Consider the following 21455-nt stretch of genomic DNA (forward strand, 5'->3'; position numbering starts at 1 on the left):
TCCATTTTCCTTAAATTCAGACAATGGAGTAAAATTAACAGAAGACTTGTGGACTGATGAGAAAATAATTATAGAACTCTTAAAAGCACGAATAAAACGCAAAAATAAGAAATTTTATGCAATTTTCGAAATCCGTAGAAATATACATGTGGGTAGATCATAAATATTGTCAAGGAAACAAAGGGAAGATTAATTATTATTAGCTTGGGCATACAACATGCAATAAACGTACTGTGTGTACAAAAAGAATAATGCTACTGATCAACAATAGAGCAAAAGCCCGTTTCTTTAGTTACATTAAATCTCTCAGCTTTTTGCTACAAAACGAGAACTTTATTCTGGCACAAGAACTGCTCCACATTTGAAGGACATTAATCCTTGTACGCCAATTAACATTTGCTGTTCTGGCCAAGCACCTGCATAGACAGTGACAGAACAAGCCCCTGCTTAATCCCCGTGCACGGCAACCATGCAGTGAATATCCTGAGGAAAAGCAAGCAGCAAACTAAGACGACAATCAACACTCGAGGTTACTATGATAATTACCCTAATTTTTAATGAGATAAGGAACACTATACATTGGAGATTTGGAGGGATCAAATTTCCTTTTTACAAGTCAAATTATTTATGCTGTTGAAAAAATTGGAAGTCAAGAAACAAATCTCCCATCCCTCTCATCTCCTGTTTTCTCCTAATGTTGTCCAACTAAAGGGTTATTGCTGACCACTTAGTTGCTTGGTTCAAGGGTCAGGGGATGGCATAAGAACCACAATCCTTGCAAAAAAAAAAAACACGATAAAAAACCAGCTCGATCATCAGGCGCTCAGTATTAAAAAGTATGCCTCGAGTGCACTTAAGCGTCAGGCTCAATGAAGCACTAGTCAAAACGCCTCAGTGTAGATAAGGCGAAGCTACTGATGCGTACTACTATGCAATTTCTATATTTTGTGTCCAACACTCTGACCTTCTGACACTACACAACTCCCTCCGCTTCATTATAGTCCAGAAGGCACGGACCTTTTACAAAATCAGTTGTGTCGACATTAGACTCCGTATCGGGTCTGACATGTGTGCCTGACATTAAAGTCTATGTTACTCCGACACTTCACTTAACTGTCATGTCGCGTGTCAGACACGTGTCGGTGTCCGACACAACACGATACTTCGACACTTCAATTTAGACCACGAAATAGGGAAATTCACCCAAAATAGCCGTGTCCGACACTCCGACACGTGTCAGACATGACACTGTGTCGGAGAGTCGGAGTAACACAACATTAAATTAGGGATAGATTGAGGCTAACCAAGAGGTATTTCATCTGTTTCAAGTGAGACTACTCTCCTCAGTTAACTTTAGCCAATTACCAAATTCTCTAGGCAAACGCCACTCAGAAGTTTAAAGAGTACTACTACAAAGATCAGATCGTTCCAAGATTTTCATGCCAAATCACAAAATTAACAAGATCAACAGTTACAAGTAGCCAACTAGATGCTTAGCAATATTACCAAAGAATCCGAACATCAGGTCGTGAAGACGCACACTTGGAGCCTGGGGGTGAGTACAAGTACTATAAGCAAAGTTAAGATTCAGATAACAAGGGATTACCTCTGTCTTGTACAATGTCCGATGCTGTCATTTAATTGTGTACTTATTTACCAGTTCTCGAACTTGATAGAGCGGTCATGGTTGTCCTCGACATTTGAGACGCCACCATCATCGTCATCGTCATCATCATCATCATCAGAATCGTATATCTCACCATCATCATAATCGTCCTCATCCTCAGAATCTTCATCCTCACTCTGTAGCATAGAGATCTTAAAGGAGTGAGATGAGAGAACTTTAGACGTAAAAATGCCAGATACTATTACTAAGAAATTATCAAACTTCCTACCATATATTCATGTCATTTTAATCCTGGGCTACTAACAAAAAAAAAATACAAGTGAAAAAGAAAGGGAAACAAAGACATGGAAATAAAATCTCACTTGGTATTCTGACATAGGACGAAACTCTCCATCTGCTTTCATGACGTTCTCATCTTTAGAAGTTTCACTGCTACCCTGCAGGTGATACCAGATGAAGGTGGCCAAAAGAACAAAGCGAAATATAAATATAAAATAAAATAAAAACAAGGGAGTATAACAAAATAGCTCAAGTTTCTTAGATGATCAGTGGAATGGCCCTTCAGACAGTAGAACTGTTTTCCAAATGTCTGACCAATGAATCGGCTTTCATATTTCTATTTTCTCGAGTAAAAAATGAACACTACATATGCTTTTTATAGACACAATTAAAAGATTCTGAATATCATAATGATCACTTACCATTTCTTTTCTCATTTCATCAATGTTCTTCTCTAACTCCGTTATGTGCTCACTGAGTGCCTGAAGGATTTTTTATCAAAGAACAAAAGTAACTCATATTGGCACAAAACTAAAAAGGTATCTTGAGCGAAGAAATTAAGATATAGGAAAGCATCAAACCTCATGCCGTTGCATGGCAATGGCGCGTTTCAATGCTTTTGCCTTTGTCAAAAGATTTCTAGGCCTCAAACTGATAGGTCTCTGATAATTTTTCCCGCGATAGTATATTAGAGCATAGCCTTTTGGCACTCTTTCTATGGCAACTAATATCCCACCACTCTCATACTCCAGTAGTCTAGCCGTTTCCTCCACAAAACCAAGGTTCTTTTGCTTCGAGATTAACTTAACAAGTTCTCTATGCTTCCAGTGCAAATGCATATTTTCAATCACACCATCAAAAATGCCTCGGACACCTTCATAGCCGTCACAACATAAGCTTTAGTCCTTATTCGCTAATTATCTGGAATCATAATTAATATTGGGGTATGAAGTATGGAACACTAACCAACAGGCAAGTATGCCTTCATTTGCAAGCCAATCTTACGAAATGTAAATCTTTCCTCATCAGTTATTGTTTCTTGATCGTCAGAAGGACCAACAGGCACCATTGATGCTTCTATTTTTGATAATAAACTCTCTGCTCGAAGCTTCTTTGATTGGGCCTGTTGTACACAAAGGAAGTCGAGAAAAGATAAACGTATGTTGGAACATTAATAAATAATTGGATACTCTACTCATTTGTCCAATAGACTGGAAGTAGAAAAGTCCAATTTTGAATTGGAATAGAATTACGTTTTTAATCGTCATTCTTTATGTAACTGAGATGTTCATTTTTGTTTTCCTATGCAAAAGCATGATGAATTCACATTTTTCTCTCGAGTAAGGAAGGGAAGAATATTTGAAGAACAATATCTACATCCAAGTATCTTTTTCACCTTATTTTTCTATTTCACTTCTCTTTAGAGTGAAGGCTACAGTAAATTTGCACTTCAGCTATAAATGTTACAGTTATCGTCATCATTAACACAACGCTATATAGGCCTTCAGCTAATCATAAATTGTCTACAAATAAAACTCTACATGAGATATCAGTATGTTTACCTGAGCTAACTTATGCTCAATTCGCTTTACTACTTTGACAGTCTTAGCCCTAGACGCTTCTTCTCTCATCTTCTTATATTCTTCAGGCGATATTTCTCTTCCCCATCTAGCTTGAGCTTCATAAAACTCCGCTAACGTACCTGCAAGTGCTTGTGCCTGTTCATCTGTGGTAGCTGCTTCGATTGTTGCACTTCGTGCTTCCTCTTCAGCATCTTCAATTCTTTTAGTGACTTCCATTCTTTCTGTAACAGCAGCAGCGACAGTTGTAGGAAGGAAGTCTTTTCCACGATATATGACGATAAAAAACTTGTTTCTCAGCAACAAGGTGCCTCCTGTTAATCTCTGCAGGCAAGGTATAGTACGACAATCCCATAGGTCAGGCAGCCTATTGGTAGGAAGACTACATAAATAGGCGAAAAGGGCTTAGTGCCAACCATTTCATAATCACATCAAAAACGCAATTGAAATTAAGTCTATTCAAGCCTCAAAGAAGAAAAAAATTAACCAACTCAACGAGTCAGGAGCCAAAGATTACTGAGAAAAAAGCAATTCTATTAGGAATAGAAAATTCTACAATTGCAGAAGTTAGTATAAAGCTGTAAAGCATCTTGAAGTATCCCAAATATCGTGTAAGGAACGGAACTATCACTTTAGGGAGATTACAGAAATCACGCGCATAGTAAGCGTCCAAAATATTCAGGTGACACGTGTAGATTTGAGAACACTGAGTTTATATTTCTCAACTTGAAAAGCTGTGTTTGTAAATGTTCAGTGGATCCCCATTTGTAAATATTCTCCCACATTGTTCACTGCAGTCACCTAACAATTCAAATATCCACTGTTCACTGCCTTCTAAGGTTAAACTCACACAGGACACATCTGGAACGCTTTCTCAAGAATCTCAGTCCAGTCTTAACGTTCAATTCTTCAAATTTCAATGTGTAGCCACTGGAATGTAGATTACGTTTACAGCAAAAAGAGTACAAGACTTAGTGCCAATACTCTCAATCAACTTTTGCCCTGGTCTATCACCTAATAAAATACTGCACTCTTTCTGTCTTCATGTCTCAATATACCATAAATTTAACAATTTTACCAATGACATAAATGTTAAGAACATCGACAACTAGATAAGCGTAGAAAACAAAAGCTTAGGGGTTAAGAGTTCTAGCTCTCACTGATAAAAAAAAAGCCAGGCATTTGTGTTCTCAATTTCTCAGAATTTAGTACAGAACTTTAGTCAAAAGTCACCAGTAAGAACAAAAAAAAAGGCGGAAAAAAACAGAGTGGAAAAGATGGTGAACAAGAATACCTTCAACTCCTCAGACATCAATTCATTATTTGTGTTCTGAATTCCTCGTTTGACAGCAATTTTAGCCACCAAACTCTTTTCCCAAAGCTTTACAATTGCAGCTGCCAAACCCTGATGATTTCTATTCCTGCCTTCAGAAAACTAGGAACTTTCATGGAATGTAATAAAACTGACAACATTGTCATAGACGAAGAAAAAAGCTACTGCATACCAAGAGCAAAATGACAAGGGAGTGTCTTAGCAAGTTTACGCAGATCAGTTAACTCGGCATTTGTCAGTCCCACACGCATTCCAACGGGGAGGAGTCTCCGTGGAGGTTTGTAACCAGGAACAGTTTGAGGAAGCAAATCTGCATCAATAGGAAGTAACCCTGTACCCCACCAGTCTCCAAAGCGAGGACCCAAACCATCAAGAAGATCATTGTATTCACGTTCTTCTGCTGTCGGGTTGTGACGATGTTTATGAGGCATCTCTGCGGCAATGGTCTCAGCAGTTGTATTCACAACAATTTGACCTGCCGAGTCTAATTGTGGTCCTTTGTAATTAGTTCCACGGTAAACCACCATTACACTTCCTGACCGCCATAAAACCAATCCTCCTGTTCGGCGCTGGCAATAAAAATTCAAAATAATGGAATTTGAGACGCATGGAAGACATGGCAGATTGATATTTCATTAATAAAAGCAATGAAAAGCCCAAGAACAAAATCAATCAGAAGTCAATGAATTTAATCACTTTTAGAGGATCGCAACGGAACGAGCTTTATTAAAAACGAAAAACTCCTGCAATCCATGCATAAACCAGGACCAAGGTTAAAGGGAATGGCAAATCATGCTAATAGGATAGTTCAAATTATTATCTCTCTGCTCTAGCTATCATAGAGAAATGTAACGTAGAATCACCAACTGTCTAAAAAATGTTCTGAATCTACACTCAAAACAACTCCTCAGAAAGGGACGATTACATACATATAATCACACAAGCATTCTAGGACCATCTTGTATTCGCGGAAACATTTTTAAATTTCATCCTTGCAAACCTTTCCCTATAGTCTACAGGGTGAACTACATGCTCAACAAGTGAACATTGTTCAGAAAGATCATAACAAACCTCGGGTTTTTAAAAGCAAGGACTTCACTCTCAAGCTTCTAATGAGAAATTGCCTCTTTAAACAACTTTCAAATCATAAACCATGCTTCAACAGTAGTAAGCAAATTCTAAAAACAACGTACATAAAAAATGTGCATTAGAAAAATAGCAAATTCTACTAATTACTCCATCCGTCTCATTCATTCATTCATTTACCTTTTTTATTGTCTGTGAGCCGTATTTTAATCTTAATCAAAGGTAAACAAATGATAGGGACAGAATAATTATATTCGAAAACCAAAATCCAACCAACCTCAACAAGAATATGGGCAGTCTTCATATCATGAGCTAAATCCTCATGAAATTTCAACCTAACCAATTCCGATTTTCGCCACTTAGCATGAATCTTCTCTAAAACAGACTGTGTAATCCCAGCCTTAGCCACATTAACCTTATCCTTCAAAACCATCCCTTGCCCTCTTAACCTCTTCAATTCCGCTTCCTCAATCGTCTTTTCCGCCAATGTAGGCGGTTTAACAACCCGTTTCGTCTTCTTTACACTCTCCCTAACCTCATTAACCTTACCAAATTCTTCCTCCTCCTCCTCCAACTCATCCTTCTCCCAAGGTAACAACCCAAAATCACTCTTTTTTTCTTCAATTAACATTGCATCATCCCTAATCCAATCCCTCCTCAACAAATCCCCCAATTTTTCGGGTTTTTCTTCATCATCATCATCATCATCATCCTCATCATCATCCTCCAATCCCAAATTCCTCAATTTCCCAACAATCCTATCAATGGCACTACTAGACCCTCTACTTTCAACAATGTTTCGACTCGATACGACACTATCCGAAACCGAATTGGTAGCAATTGTTGGTGGTGGTGGTGGGTCCATTGAAGGCCATTTTTTCAACCAAGGAGCAGAAGAAGAGGTTTTAGGAAGTGGGTTTTTGTTGGTTTGTGTTGTTTTCAATGAAGAAAAGGTTTTAAAGAGAGAGATTGAATTTTTATGGGATTTCAAAAAACAAGGTGTAGAAGAACAAGAAGTAGAAGATGGAGTGAAATGAAGAGTGTTGTATATGGATAATTCAGAGAGTTTTGTAGTTGTAAACACCATTTTTTTGTGAATTTGCATTAGAAATTAAGAAATGTGTGAAGAAATTGATGATAGTTTCATGATGTAAGCAGTGAACTGTGTAAGCAAGGAAAGTAAAGAGAGAAAATGGTGTGTGTTCCGGAGTTTTGGATGTTTGGACGGGATGGGGATGGGATAAGGGAATAGATACTAGTCATACTACCTAAGTTTCTTTCTTTTGCTTGGTTTTTGTTGGGATATTTTGTTGTGCATTCTTGAACTTTTTCGTTTTCCAAGTGTATTCTCGTTTCTTAAAAAAAAATTTGATCGATAATAATTCTTTGTTATAAGTTCAGAAAATGGTAATTTTTTTATTCAAAACAATTATCTTGTCAAGGATTTGAACTTGAAAAAAAAAATTCCACCGCTTTTTGAACTCGTAGCTGGTAGTTATGGTTGGTCAAAGCTTTTTCAACGAATAAACCTTGACCGATCATAATTCCCGATTACGAGATGAGAAGTCGATGAATTCTTTTTCAAACTGGAGACCTCTCAAAGACGGTCAATTTGAAAAAAACAATTATTGTATTATGAACTTGTAGTCAAGAGTTGTTGACGGCAAAGTTTTTTGCAAGAAAAGAGGGGTACATGAAAGAATATCTTTTTTTTTTTTAATTTATGTTTTCTTTAATTCTTGTATGAGACGATTTTTCACAAGTTAAAGTCTAGGGGTGATAATGAGACGAGACAACTCGTGAGCAACTCGAACTCACCTTGGTCAAAGCTTGGCTCGTGTGAGTTCGGGCTCGACTCGAGAGCTTAACGAGTGGCTCGTTCGAAAAGTTCGCGAGCAGCTCAAACTTGTGTGATTTGATAAAATATTGCTCATATTTTATAAAAATATTTTGTCATGATTGGATATTTGTATCATACATATCAAATGTGTCATTGAATTTCCAAATATTTGTATATATAACCTTCTAAACAACAATTATATATAAACTCGAGTTGAGCTCAAATTTGGCTCGAGTTACCATTAAAGCTCGCAAGCTTAATAACGAGCACAACTTTTTCAAGTTCGGGTAAGCTCGAGATCGGCTCGAGCTCGAGTTTTTCTTTACGAGCACAAGTCGAGCAACATAGCAAGGCCAAGCTCGTGCTCGACTCGTTAGTACCCCTAAGCTAAAGTGCTAAACTAACTCGGCAAGTATTGCTTGTTATGTCTCATAAGTCATAAGCACTTGACGATGACAAGTAAAAAATTGTGTAATTAATTTTGTTGCCCGTGTTAGTTTATGATATATTGATATGCGATGACTAGTCTATTTCACGGGTTTGTTTTGATTTTGATATGCAATATTATGATGATGGTAAACAATAACAGCTGCGGAACAACTTATTTTTGTGGGTACGAAACATCAAATAAGGGAATGAAGAGATTCCCTTTCAGAAATGAAACCGCAACCAAACGCCCCCCAACAGCGTAATATTGTCTTACAGGAGACAAAATGTTACAGTACATTTATAGCATAAATGAAATTTCTATCTTTGCCATTTGGCAGGTTTGTCAAACGATACAGGAAAAAGAAAAAAAAAATAGGGAGCTTCGCTGTGCAGATTAGCCAACAACATGAACAAAATAGCAACCTACGAAAATTACATACAGATGCCATGATAGTTGAGGCACAAGCGAGCTAGTCACGCAGTATTTACACACATTATATTCCCTCCGTCTCAATTATTTGTTTACTTTTTTTTTTCTTTGTGGCGTACTTTAATAAAAGGTAAACAAATAAGTGAAATGGAGGGAGTATTAGTTACCGATATACATATATTCACGAATGGAAGCATTAATTACAACCCGTGGATACAAGAAGTTTCGCCTTCATATAAATCTTGCCTATGCACTAATAGGATGTCCTCCTGCTCAGGGATGGGGAAGAGTTGAGTAATTCTTGACCAAGGTCGTTAATCTTGTTCAGTAAAAGCATTCTCTCTGTCTCGAGCTGAAGCATGTATTCCTCTTGCGAATGTTCAAGGCTCTGAAGTTCCGTCAAACTGCTTGATAGTTCTTCAAGATCCTCGGCCCCGGCCATTGACTGCGCCTTGATTAACATTTGTTTCATCTGTTCAAGCAAATATTCAATTATTCAAGATTGCTGCAACTATACCTTTTGCTAGATTCATACTTTTCATTTTAACTTGGGGATACAATGGATTAAAGTAGAATGGCTCAAGAAAGGAACCTTATAATGCGATATAGAAGAACGTCTTTTATATGTATATCGCAGAACACTATCTCGTCCAGGAAAACATAAGAATCATCCTATGTGCTCCAGCACATGGGATGTTCGACTCTTCAAGGATTTTAATGGAATATGTTACTTGGACTCGGTTACCAATATAGCATATGGGTACCTATCTATGTCTCGGGATGGGTATGACAATTTTTAGGACGAGGGAACTCTATCCTTGAGAACACTCCAAAAGGAAAATATATTTACAAATTTGAAACCTTTTTTTTTTTTAAGGTGAAATGATTAGATGCTGACAAATAAGGCATAAAACATTATCAAAAAAATGCTTCATACACAAATTCTCTCTCTAATTTTGTCATGTGGGATTCCCTGTTTAGCTCTTGGAAAAGTGACGGCTTGTTAAGGATTGATGTGGATTCCATTCCAAACCCATATTATTAAGGGTCATCTCGGATATGGGCCCGGTGCTAGAATCGAGGAGTTGAAGTAACATAGTATGTAAGTAGTATCAAGCATGAGAAACAAGTGAGTAAATTACCTGGTCGGAAATTGAGTGAGCCTTGTTCGACAAGGAATCAGACTCTACACTGCTTATCCTTAGTAGTTCTGGAACTTTTCTGGTTATTTGAACATGGATTTCTCCCTTTTTAACTCCTTGTAGAGGTATCCATTTCTCAAATAATTCATTAGGAGGCAGTCTCTGATATTCAACTATGCAGTTGCCGATGCTAGATGAGGACATTATAGCATTATGATCTCGTACTTGCAATTCCAAGGGACTTCCATCATCAGGGAACTCAAACGTCTGGTTCCATTTCGGATTTATAGTCTTGTACACAACCTTGATGCAACCAAAGCAAACATAAGCACATTTTACAGCAGAAAAATGGGGCCATTTCCACCCAATTTACTGGCTTGGGTAAGCAACAATAAAATGCAAGATTGCTAAGTTTTATATAAACAATCAAACAAAACATTTCTAGTAACTGATGTTGCTGTAAAGGAAGGCCTTTTGTATGCCAGTGAAAAATAAAAACAGGAATCAGGCATTTCTAGTGCGCAATCAGATAGGTTCATGTGGGACATTTAGATTCATTTAGTTACGGGTCTTTCGAATATGCCAAATTAGGTTCAGACTTTGGGTCCAATCCAAGTTAGCCACATCTAGGGTGCAGTCAAATATCAAATTCACATATTTCAGATCAATTCTTCAGGTTTAAGTTTGTTTTACCATGTCTATTTGTAATCTTTCCCTTGCATAATCTCTAATTAAGAAAGAAAAGTTTTTTTGTGTACATTCAACTGATCCTTGCTCAGCCAATCGGCAAAGTCTTTGAGACTTTAAGGTAAAATTGTACTACGTATTATTTTGTGCTATAGACAAACTATCATAAAGAGATTGGTCTAAAGTAGGAACAAAAGGTGTCTACTGTCTACTGCTTTCGAAGGTTTGAGCAAGAAAAAGGCTGAAATTGAAGCCCGGAGGTAAAAAAAATACTAAGCGGGGGTTTTCACCAAGTCCCTTGAAGTTCGGGGAATTTTGTTGCCACAGACACGCTAAGTACACATTCCAGAGCAAGATAGCACAAGATTTTAATTGACTGCACAGCAAAGCAACAACTTCAGTTTTGCTGCTTCGGTGACTTATTACTTCAAAAGGCAATCTTATATATGTTTGTTTAAACTCCACTCCTATTAAGGTATGTGGAAATGACGGTAAAGGCTAAAGAACAACTTTGCTTAAAACAGAGAAGCGGCATCATCCTCGTACTAAACAAAGCAGAAATATTTCAGGAATGGTAAAGATGAAGATAACAGTTCCGGATGGTAGCAGTATTGCTCTACACCATTTCTTATAAATCATAAGTCTCTGTTAGTCTGTAGAGGAAAAGCTCAAGGTAAAGGTTGATAAGTTGAAGGTTAACAATCTTACGTGAATATTTTGGTTTTTGTCCACATCTCTTTTCACGAAATTTACACCTTCACCAGTTCACCTAGTTTCATCTCCCCATTTTGGAGTTCAACAAATACTGATAAAAATAGGTGGAAGTAGATTTAACTTAGAACCAAACAAGGTGAAAAGCAACAATAGCTAGTCTTAATCTAGTTTCACCCTTTCACCTAGTTTCACTCAGCACAAACGAGAACACGACGACTCCAAAGTTCATTAGGAAATCTCAGTAAAGATTAAAGAAGAATACCTTTGTTCTTCGCATCTCACTTCCATACTGAACTTTAACATAAGGGTCGCTTGTTCCCCTAAAATCAGCACCAACAAGATCTTTAGCTTCAATTAGAACTAGCTCAATCCACCCATTTCCAGATTCGCCATTGCAACTCTATGTCACAAATTCAACAGCATTAAACTAGGCACCACCTTTTACAAAACAAACACATACACTTTCCCAACTTCCGGGTATAATTTTGTATATAGGAGTAATAGTCAAGACCATAGATATGGTGAGGACATAAACATTAATGTCATAATGTTTACAACCATTCTTAGCATCATTACTACATTGCTGTCAGAGAGCCTCTAAGTCCCTGACCATGGGGATCGGGTAAAGGGGGGACGAAAAAGTGATTCTCTATTTCATACAGATTAAAAGTCAGGCTAGGCCCTAGGGGGTTAAATTCACTGCCACTTTCAAATGTTTCATCAAACTTCAAAGCCAAAGACGGATGAATGTTACGGTCTGTTGGACACAAGTATTGATTCAAAGAAGATTATACACTTATACTTGTGAGATTAGGCAAGCCTCAAACGCCCTTGAGTATATTTCAGGTTGAGGTACCTCACAAAAGCTTGATGCGCCACAACCAGTAGTAAACTAATGAATTTATGTCATAAAGCATACCTCTTTCACAGTTTCAATTAGAAGCTTGATTTCTCCAGAAGTCGCTTTTTCAAGAGGTACTGACATTTCCTTAAGTGAACCTTCTGCCATGCCTTCCAAGTTTACAGTTGCACCACCAATGAGCTCGTCTGCAAATGTCTCTTCATATAAACATTTTAACTTGAGATATTCACCACCCGCTATCTCATCAAACTCAAAAATCTGATTCCACTCTGGGTCCGTTGAGTGTGGAACACCCTTGGTCCTCTTGACAACCTGATAACAATTCCAAGAGCATGAACGGACATTTCTATGGCAACGGCCTATAATATTGCATAACAAAATCATATACATAAGTTGAGCACCTTCCCATATTGAAGTTTAACATAAGGTTCATATCTCCCAGATTTGTCTTTCCCTCCAATATTTTTCCCTCCTACGACAGTGACATAAATTTTTCTTCCAGTCTTTGAGTTTGCCAATCCATGAAATGTTGGCTGAGTACCAAGATGCAAGCCGACGCTATGAGACCCATCGGCGAATTGCCACTCTTTCAAAACAAGTTGCACTATCAACTGCAAAATTAATCAAAACAATGATTGTATTAGACTATAAGATTTACAAATACAACTTGGGAGCAGTGTTGCTTTTTGGAGAGTAATTTACCATGGTGACTTTTCTCCTTTGAGATAAGAAAAAAAGTTTCAACAGGAGTAATTTACATAAGAGAGGTTTAAAAGGGGAGCAGGAATTACACAATGAAAGATGCCAAAGCAAGATAATATAGGTCACAAAGTTTTATTGTAAACCATTGCGCAAATGTTGGTAGGTAAAAAGTGATGGGTCAGAGACATGACTTCATCCTATATAGAATGGATGATAAACCCCAATATAGTAGTTGCGTCTATATAAAAGTTGAGAACATAGAACTGAAAAGGGTGAAGCAAGGCCAAGCATAAAATGAGCTTACGTAACTCGCAAGAGGCGATCAGAATGGTACCCTAATTCAATGATAAAAAGAATTTGTACCTCGCCTGAATTCAATGTCTCGAATGGGACAGTCATCTGAACTTGTTTTCCACAGCACTCAGCACGATTCACAATGACTCCGGAATCAGGTCCTATTGCCCAAAATATAGTGGAATCATCATCAGAGTACCTAATCTGCATTTACCAGGAAGTCAAATTAGTCAATTTTGAAGAATATTGATGATAATGTGCAAATACTTAACAACATAATATGCAAATACTTAGCAATAGAAAACAACACACAAACAGGATTCAGAACATATGGCACATATACTTAGACCTCACCCCCCCACCCCCCCACCCCCCCACCCCCCATCCCCCTCATTTATTAGTCACTCTGTTTGGTCAATTCCCAAAGAGTTAAAGACTGCTGCCTAATGAAAATACATTTCTGAGTAGAACAACAGAAATCCAAGTTCCACAAAAGTAGCTCCACTTCTTATCTGCTGTCAGTAAATATTAAGCTGGTAATGTCTAGCTCCATTCTGAAGCCTCGTGTGAGCAACAGGGTAGTGTTGTCCTTATTGGCTCAAACGGATACTTCACAACAACTGGTAGTGAAATTGGGGGTTCGAATTCACACCTGCAACATAAGTACGCTCATTTGAACCAAAAAAAAAAAAGAAATAGTGAAATTCAATATACAACTAGTGATTGTAACTCTATTGACCATACATATGAAGCATGGTTTGAGCGACGAACATATGCAAGTCGCAAAATATAAATAGAACAATCGACGTAACATCAGTCAACTTTTTGTGCAGCATCTGAAATACCCACCCCTAACTATTTTGTAATGGTACCTATTCAGGATTAAGGAGAACAAAGATATCAAAAAGTGACATTTCGCAAAATCAAATGCGCTATGTGACACCTAATGCCTACAGCTTACTATTGTTATCATGTTATGCTGAAACCAATTACAAGTGTTTGCAATAGTAGTACCTTAACTTCACAAGTTGCTAGGTGGTCAAACTTTACATTGCCTGGGGAACTTTCATAAAGGTTGAATCGGAGGACACCTGCATTATCATGTAAAACCATATTAAATGTGGAATCCCACCGTGGACTTGAGCCTGGCCTTGCTTCTGTTCTTCTAGTCAAGTCTTCAAGCTCAACCTCCACAAAGGTCTTCAGATCTTTAGCAAGATGCTCTTCCGTGACATGATTAGAATTAGAACCAGATTGCCTTTTGGATGGGCTTCCTTTCACTCCATTTCTAGAAATCTGATTGGCAGACACCACTGTCACATAAAGAATACCACCCACTGCCATTTTCCCTAACTGTACAGCTGATAGAGGAATACAGCGGCGTCGAGGTTCAACCATAGTTTTCACTATGGTATCAGTGAAGAGCTTCACCTGCACCGTGAAATTATCATTAACACCAAATATGTTTCAACTTTCAACTGATTCACTCGTTAAGAGAAATCAGGAGTATGTGCCAACTATTTTAAGTTATTAACTAAAAACTTCTTCCAGAAATATGTGCCAGACTGCCAGCTATATCATTTGTTAAAGTAAATATTTTATTGTAGAATGTGGAACTTTGGTACAATAAGATGTCTGAAAAAAAGTTCCAACAATGAGGATACCTAATAGTAGTAATTTACAAGGGGGAAAAAAAAACCAAACTAAAAATGTTTAGCATATAGCCTAGAGCAAACAGTGCCAGAAAATAGAGAGAACATAGCGATGAAGAAAAACAAAATTTGAAAAAAAAAACGATAAAAAGATCCAGATGCACTTACCAGCCACGAGGAAACAACAGGCAGCTCCGTTCCAGGAAGTTGACTTCCACCACCCCCAAGGGCCACTCCTAACCTAATCTCTGGAGCCGAGATAAAAGAGAGCAATATTGCTCTCCCATCAAGAACAGGCATTAACTGCAGCTGAAATATTCAAAACGAAAGCTGAAATGTGTCATAAATATGAACCATCATGAAGAACCATACCTGGAAATCACGCTATCATGTGTATGACTGGAACAACTAATTAGTCACCAACATTTAGAGGATTTTAAATCTAACCGTGACTGCAGAGTATTTTATCCGACTTAGTAGTATTAATGAAATATGAAGACACAGATAGATAAGGAGGAGGTAAAATGGGCTTCAGTTGACTACATCAAGTAATGAAATCACTTATAATTGGTCTATGTGAGCACAATTACATGTCTAGGACAACAGTGTCTACAATTGACATCATGATAACATGTTCATTGGGTCCACTTACTAAATCACACAACCGAAAACATTTCCTTGTACTTCAAAAGCTCCCGCATATGGCGAAGTAGGATCGTAGGAGGTCAAATAATCTGAACCTTCAAACTTGACTCATTAAAGGTGTTTGTTTGTTTTCTATGAATAAACAGAATTATTTTTTAGTACAAATGAACAGAATTATTTTTAATACGAAGAAAGGGTCTTTTAATCAATAATCAAAGAAAAGGGACCTCACATATCATATAGAGGAAATTATAGCATCATAAAGCAGCATCATGATGGATGTGATATAATTAGAGAAATAAAGATAGATGAAAAATAATTTAGGACTTACATCACCCTTAATATGAAGGTAATTTATGGCAATACGAGCAGTCCCGTATAATGGCTTTGATAGTTTAGCAAGAAGCATAATGCTCATTTCGTTGGTGTCCCAGTCAAAACTCGTATGCAGAATCCTCTGTCACAATTGAAAGAACATCTCAGGTTTTGCATGCATGCATCATTTATAATCCAAATTTGTTAATAATCTATAACTTTGTTTTTGAAACCATATTTCAAATATGTTTTGCAGGATATACACTAGTCCGCTCATCAGTTTCCAATTTTACTATAAGTGGTTTCCTTCTGAGGCGTGATCCCTGTCTTTAGAGGATGAGACCTCAACTGAATAAATGCTTTTAGCATTGATCAAGGACTTTTCTGTACTATTTTTATTTTTGATAAGAGCTTATTCCAGAAAGCTTGTGCAACAAGGCTTTTTTACAGAACTTGGCGGAAAGTTATAGCCTTGCGAAAAAATTCTATATCAAACATTTTGTTGCCTTATTAGATATTGAGTTTCCACACTATATTGTCAGATACAATGACATATATCTGTCTCAGTTTCAGAGTTATATAGAGTGACAGTGATATAAGAATTGCAACAGATGTGAAACATGTGTAAGCTTCCAACACGAGTAAACCGAACCTCTTAACTACTCCCCATCGCCTTACCCAGCCTCGCCTACACCATTATCCCAACCCCCATAAAAAAAAAAAAAAGAGGTCCCATCTATAATTATGCAATATTACTTTTCAAAAAGAATTACACCTAAAGACAGGTAAAAGAAGCTAAAATGTGCAACCACTCCAACCTTATACCTAGGCGAGATTGAAAACCTACAGAGACGATAGAGAAATCAATTCATGTGAGCTTGTGCCCTGTTCTTGAGAAAAAAATAAAATAGGTGCGTCATACTAAGGTGATGTCTTGTCACACTATTACACTCCGTCACTCTCCATGTATGTTTCCTCCGAATTTGGACATATGTGTTGACCTTATTGTATGATGTGTGAAACGTTTTTAATAATAATACAGGGTACTGGACATCTTAGTAACCTTACCCATTTGAGGTTCCTTGGCTCATGGTAATCAGGAAAAATGATACCCCACTGCCTAAAAGGTTTGCATCTATATGGGGAAAGGATGAAACCTCAAACAAAAAAAAAGTCATCAATATAACTAATACAATATTCAGCAGTAACCCTGTAACAGTGTTCATAATTCGTCAGGGAAAAAAGATGGAATATTGTTCAGCAGAGACTTCAGATTTGAGGAATCCCATGGAAACATGACACTTAATGAGAATTATTGCTTAAAATGAACTAAGGTGGTAATAACTCTTATAGCATCAAAAACACCCAAGAAGAAGTTTTTGTTTGCTTAATATTTCCGAAGTTCAAAAGGTACTACCATTAACAGTTCTGATGATAGAATAATTGACTATGCTTTGACATCTCAATAGTTGATGCATTTACAAATTCACGAATAGTTGATACAGATGTAACCAGAAATCCTACCTGACCTCCTAAAGTTGACCAACGCATGCCCTGAAGGCCCAAGCTGGGGGGAGTAGAACCAAGTGAAAACTCTTCCAGTTCAAAGTTTTCCTAGATAAAAGATTATCAGTCAGATACATCATCTGAGTAAATAACCAGTACTGAAATGAACATGAAAGCAAAATCGCTCCTCACCACAAGCCTTGGTCTTCGGTACTTCAAGCGTCTCTGCAATATATTTAAGTTACAGTTAAAAAATAAGCTTCACTGTAATTCATAAAGTTCCCAGGTGAAGTTCATCAAGTGCAAGTTTGTCAAGTTAGATTTAGTAAGATATGGAATAGTTTATATACAAACATCAAAGACCTCATATGCTTGCCTTTAGTCGCCAAAGGCAAATACATCACATTGAAAATTTTGCTTCACGGAAGCAACTACCGTAGCTTTTCCAATTCTAAACGAGCTAAAGATTCGCTACTTTCTGGCTTCAGGGTATGATGCAATTTTCATTACAAGTCTTCCAAAATCCTCGTTGTATACTCAGAAGTCAGAACCCGGGTAAGGCTATGTACATCCTGCCCACCATTAGGGTGACGTTGTTGTTGATAAAGCTTATACATGAAGTATAATGCTATACTATAGTTGCATACACTCAATTTATTAAATAAAACCAATATGCTGCCCAACATTTTGCACATCTGTTACATTTCTTGGCCTGTGGCAGTTACGTATGAAGTGACACTATTTTTTAAGCAATTCAGTCATAGGTAGTTAATTTTGCATGGATGAAAAAGAAGAAGCAGCAAAAGCTAAGGGCTCTCCACCACATAGATGTACAAGTCTTTAACATCATACTTTGACCGAATTCGAGATCTTTATCCGTGGGATAATATCATGAAAAGAGAAAAACATCAACGGCAGAGGAAGGAGGAGACTTACCTCCACAGTATACGAAAGTTTTGATGAAAGTTTGGAGTGAATATAGTGAGGCCAAACTTCTACCAGTAGCTTGTTCAACCACTCACAGTGCTCCAAAGCTGTAGAAGGCTGTCAACATTTTTTAACATCTAAACTACTAATAATTTTTCACATAAGATGAGAATAAGCGTCAACGAAATATATAAGAATACCGATGCATCGAATATGGCACGCTTCCACTTCCTATTCAAGTCTTCAGCAAGAATTTGCCGTTGATGACTTCCATACTGATACAAACAAATGTCACATGTTTGAGCAGGAAAATAACTCATGTTGAATGCAATTAGTATATTACAGGAATAGTTGTTCAATAGACTAGAGTGGACACGTCCATATCTGCATAAAATCGCTCATACCCCAATGGCTCAAGGACTTCCCCAAATGAAGAGATGAGGAAGAGGACAATTGGTTTTTGGATGACCCATAATAAAAACTGCATAAAAAATGCATGGAATGACCGCAACTTCACAGTGAAAAATATTTACACACAAAACATAGTCAGAAACTAAGAAAAATATATTAAACCCCCAAGCTTGATAACTATGACAACTACATTCCCTGTACGTAATAGAGGCTCGGTCCACTCTGGCACTATTAATGAATGTCTTAGCAGCCTAACCAGCTTGTTTGTGCTTTCTATGGTAACAAATGTGGACACCTCACTATAGAGAACATAGATATTCCATATTACCAAATTTGAACCGAAAGTTAGAAACCCTTCATAACAAAACTTCCACCAACTTGAACAGTTAACACAATGCAATCACAAATGCAACTGTCAAAACAGTCATAACTCGTAAAACATATTTCTGATTACGACAATGACCACAGCAGGACAGCACATTACAAAAATGTTGACATATATCTGAAATAACACAAGTCTTAAAGTTGAAGATATGCTATTCACGGAACATACTCCTGACTATCACCTAACGAAAAGTGTTACGAGTATCACAAATCATAGTATTAAATTGCAGTCGGACTGCCACAGCATATAGTTTGCTTACAAAGTAGTATATGGAGTATTAAATAACTAATCGAAGAGGGAAATCACGATGCACTATACTGGAAACGGAAAGGCCCTTTTGATATGTTCCACCCGAAATAAATTCTGTAAAACACTCTCACAAACCAAACCAAACCAAAACGAAAAGAAAAAAGAAAAAGGGTTATAAAGTGGGTGTTCTTTAAAACATACTTCTGGTTTCACAACCAACAATTTATTTTCCGAAAATTTCGGGAAAGAGTACACACTGAAGCATCAGCAACTACACAAAATGTCAACTGATCCAAATTTAATTATCTCAAGAAAAAGGGCTTTTAGTAAAGACCATTTATTATAGTACGGAGTATTAAACTAGCTTACAACAATCCCATTCATCTAATTTACTAACTCCGTCTCAATCATTTGTTTAACTTCTTTTTATTTTAATCAAACGTAAACACATAATTGGGACGAGGGAATAACCAACTACCCAACAATGAAACGTAAACAAACCAAACAGTGGATACGTGTTAGAAAAACCAATAAAGGGTTTATCTATGATCAAATTAGAACCACAAAGTATACTACACAACAAAAGAAATCAAACAACAACAAAAAAATAAAACCCCAACATCTCATTTGAAACCGTCTTAACTTTTAAGACGACATCTTTCATGCTATACAGTTCATTCAATGCTCGATAAAGTCCAAAAAGGGGGTACCTGAAGAGAAGCAAAGACAGCAATAACAAGAGGAACCCAAAAAGAGATAGAAAAAACCCACTTCTCAAATGCCCACAAAACAGCAATTAAAGGTACCATTAGTAAGTAAAGTGGCTTATCAATGGCGGTTTGCTTAAAAAACTCCATTAAAGTTTCAATTTTAAGGCTAAATTTAGTGATTTTCCCCATTGAAAGAAGAGATTTATTTGGGGGAATTGAGACCTAGAATTGAGGAAAAGTGATAAGAATTGGAATTCCAAGAAGAATTGAGGAAATGAAAGTGGGAATCATGATTTGAGAAAGTGGGGTTTTGTGTTAAATGTGAGGGAAGATGAAGAAGCATATGCTTGAAGTTGACTGTAACGGAATTTTGTTGGTTTATTTTTTTGAGTTGACGATGACTTGGTTTGTTGTTGTGGGTGAAAAGATGGACTATTCGTCTTTATCCGGGTTGGTTGCATTTATTAGTTACAATAAGGAGGTAAAGACCAATTAAAAAACGATACTCCGTCGTATCGGTCTCGATCATGTATTTAGTTATTACTAGTTGTTGTATGGCGCGCTACGCGCGCCATACCCCAAGATATATATGCCAGCGACGTTTAACTGCTTGAGCGTGGCATGATCATGATAGTCACTACAAAAAGCACGCGGAATTGAAACCAAATTTTTTTTTTTTGCCACCGTCTCTATAAAGGTTCTAAACTCAATCTTAGGGTCAGAATCGTTACCAAAATTTCATTCAGGTCATACAATATAGATCTTTGTCTGTGAAAGGCATTTATCAAGGTTGTACCATTACAAACCCAAGGTTCCTTTTTTTTGTTTGGCATAATTTGAGTAGAAACGAAAGAAAGGTTCAGATTTGTACCATAGCGTGGAAAAACTTAAGTTATTGAATTCAAGATCAATAAGTATAGGTGAACATATATATATGTCAATTCCAGTCCGAGATCAAAAATTAAGTTTGAATTACATATAAGTTGTAATTTATAGCATCAAAAATTATGTTTGAATTATAAAAAGCTGTAATTTATAGCTTCACATGCTATAGCTAAAATTTATAAGAATGTGGGAAAACATAAAATTAACCACAAGAGTTCTTAAAAAGTACTTAAAATTGGAGAACTTAGTGTGCATTTTGAAAATGCCTTTTTTTCGATAGCATTGATTAAATCTTGGGGTACGAAGCACGCAATACCCCTAGCAAATATCCCTAGCGCCAATTCTTATTGAAGACGGATACTTTTCATCACAAGCTAAAGACGGGCTAAATGTCATCATTTTAACGACAAAATGTGACCATTTTAATGATAAACCGTTATAGTTTAGAAAATTGATGTAGTAATTTATCTAAAAATGGTTACATTTTCGTCTTAAATGGGTCACATTTTACCCCATCTTCAGCTTGTGACGAAATATTACACGTCCTCGGCAAGACTTAATGTACCCCTAGATGTTTAAATCGGCACAGTTTGCCATGAATTGGCAAAGTTCATTTAATTACCTCTCCCGAACTTCATTTGATTACCTCACCTGAACTTCCATTAATGGGGAAGTTCAGGAGATATGGTATTGAAGGCAAACTGAACTTTATTAGAAACTACTTATGACCTTTATTCCTAAGTAATTGATGAATTCTGACTAATG

General features: G+C 37.0%; 2 protein-coding genes across 4 annotated transcripts; both read right to left on the reverse strand.

Moving 5' to 3' along the window:
* Positions 1-166: 166 nt before the first annotated feature.
* LOC141602432 (CRM-domain containing factor CFM3, chloroplastic/mitochondrial) lies at positions 167-7175 on the reverse strand. 2 transcript variants are annotated; one of them, XM_074422725.1, is made up of 10 exons: positions 6183-7175; positions 4992-5388; positions 4781-4911; positions 3469-3810; positions 2873-3029; positions 2488-2780; positions 2329-2388; positions 1990-2064; positions 1607-1803; positions 167-416 (listed from the first exon to the last, which is right to left on the reverse strand). In XM_074422725.1, exons 1-9 carry the CDS (start codon positions 7008-7010, stop codon positions 1654-1656), a joined length of 2433 nt encoding a protein of 810 aa, XP_074278826.1. In that variant the 5' UTR covers positions 7011-7175; the 3' UTR covers positions 167-416; positions 1607-1653. The 2 variants fall into 2 exon arrangements, with proteins under 2 accessions (XP_074278826.1, XP_074278819.1); XM_074422718.1 differs by having other exon boundaries at positions 167-483.
* A 1285-nt stretch (positions 7176-8460) lies between these two features.
* On the reverse strand, positions 8461-20243 carry LOC141602496 (uncharacterized). 2 transcript variants are annotated; one of them, XM_074422753.1, is made up of 14 exons: positions 19806-20243; positions 18251-18325; positions 18060-18167; positions 17316-17348; positions 17142-17231; positions 15634-15759; positions 14826-14966; positions 14020-14436; positions 13075-13209; positions 12411-12620; positions 12067-12321; positions 11410-11547; positions 9747-10049; positions 8461-9076 (listed from the first exon to the last, which is right to left on the reverse strand). In XM_074422753.1, the coding sequence occupies exons 1-14, from the start codon at positions 19992-19994 to the stop codon at positions 8858-8860; spliced, it is 2439 nt and encodes an 812-aa protein (XP_074278854.1). In that variant the 5' UTR covers positions 19995-20243; the 3' UTR covers positions 8461-8857. The 2 variants fall into 2 exon arrangements, with proteins under 2 accessions (XP_074278854.1, XP_074278859.1); XM_074422758.1 differs by having other exon boundaries at positions 18060-18157; positions 19806-20220.
* Between the last annotated feature and the right edge of the window lie 1212 nt (positions 20244-21455).

The sequence above is a fragment of the Silene latifolia genome, chromosome 1 (genome assembly GCF_048544455.1).
Source record: "Silene latifolia isolate original U9 population chromosome 1, ASM4854445v1, whole genome shotgun sequence".
Lineage (NCBI taxonomy): Eukaryota > Viridiplantae > Streptophyta > Magnoliopsida > Caryophyllales > Caryophyllaceae > Silene > Silene latifolia.

Bases quoted from the DNA above. Each gene is read 5' to 3' on its own strand.
- LOC141602432 (XM_074422725.1), bottom strand. From the start codon at position 7,010: ATGCAAATTCACAAAAAAATGGTGTTTACAACTACAAAACTCTCTGAA. The intron at 2,389-2,487 runs GTTTGATGCTTT...AAAATCCTTCAG, and splicing joins TTGCCATGCAACGGCATGAG to GCACTCAGTGAGCACATAAC. The intron at 1,804-1,989 runs GTGAGATTTTAT...TCTATGCTACAG, and splicing joins GTCCTATGTCAGAATACCAA to AGTGAGGATGAAGATTCTGA.
- LOC141602496 (XM_074422753.1), bottom strand. From the start codon at position 19,994: ATGGGGAAAATCACTAAATTTAGCCTTAAAATTGAAACTTTAATGGAG. The intron at 14,967-15,633 runs GTAAGTCCTAAA...TGAATATTTCAG, and splicing joins ACCTTCATATTAAGGGTGAT to CTGCAGTTAATGCCTGTTCT. The intron at 14,437-14,825 runs GTAAGTGCATCT...TTCACGGTGCAG, and splicing joins CTGTTGTTTCCTCGTGGCTG to GTGAAGCTCTTCACTGATAC.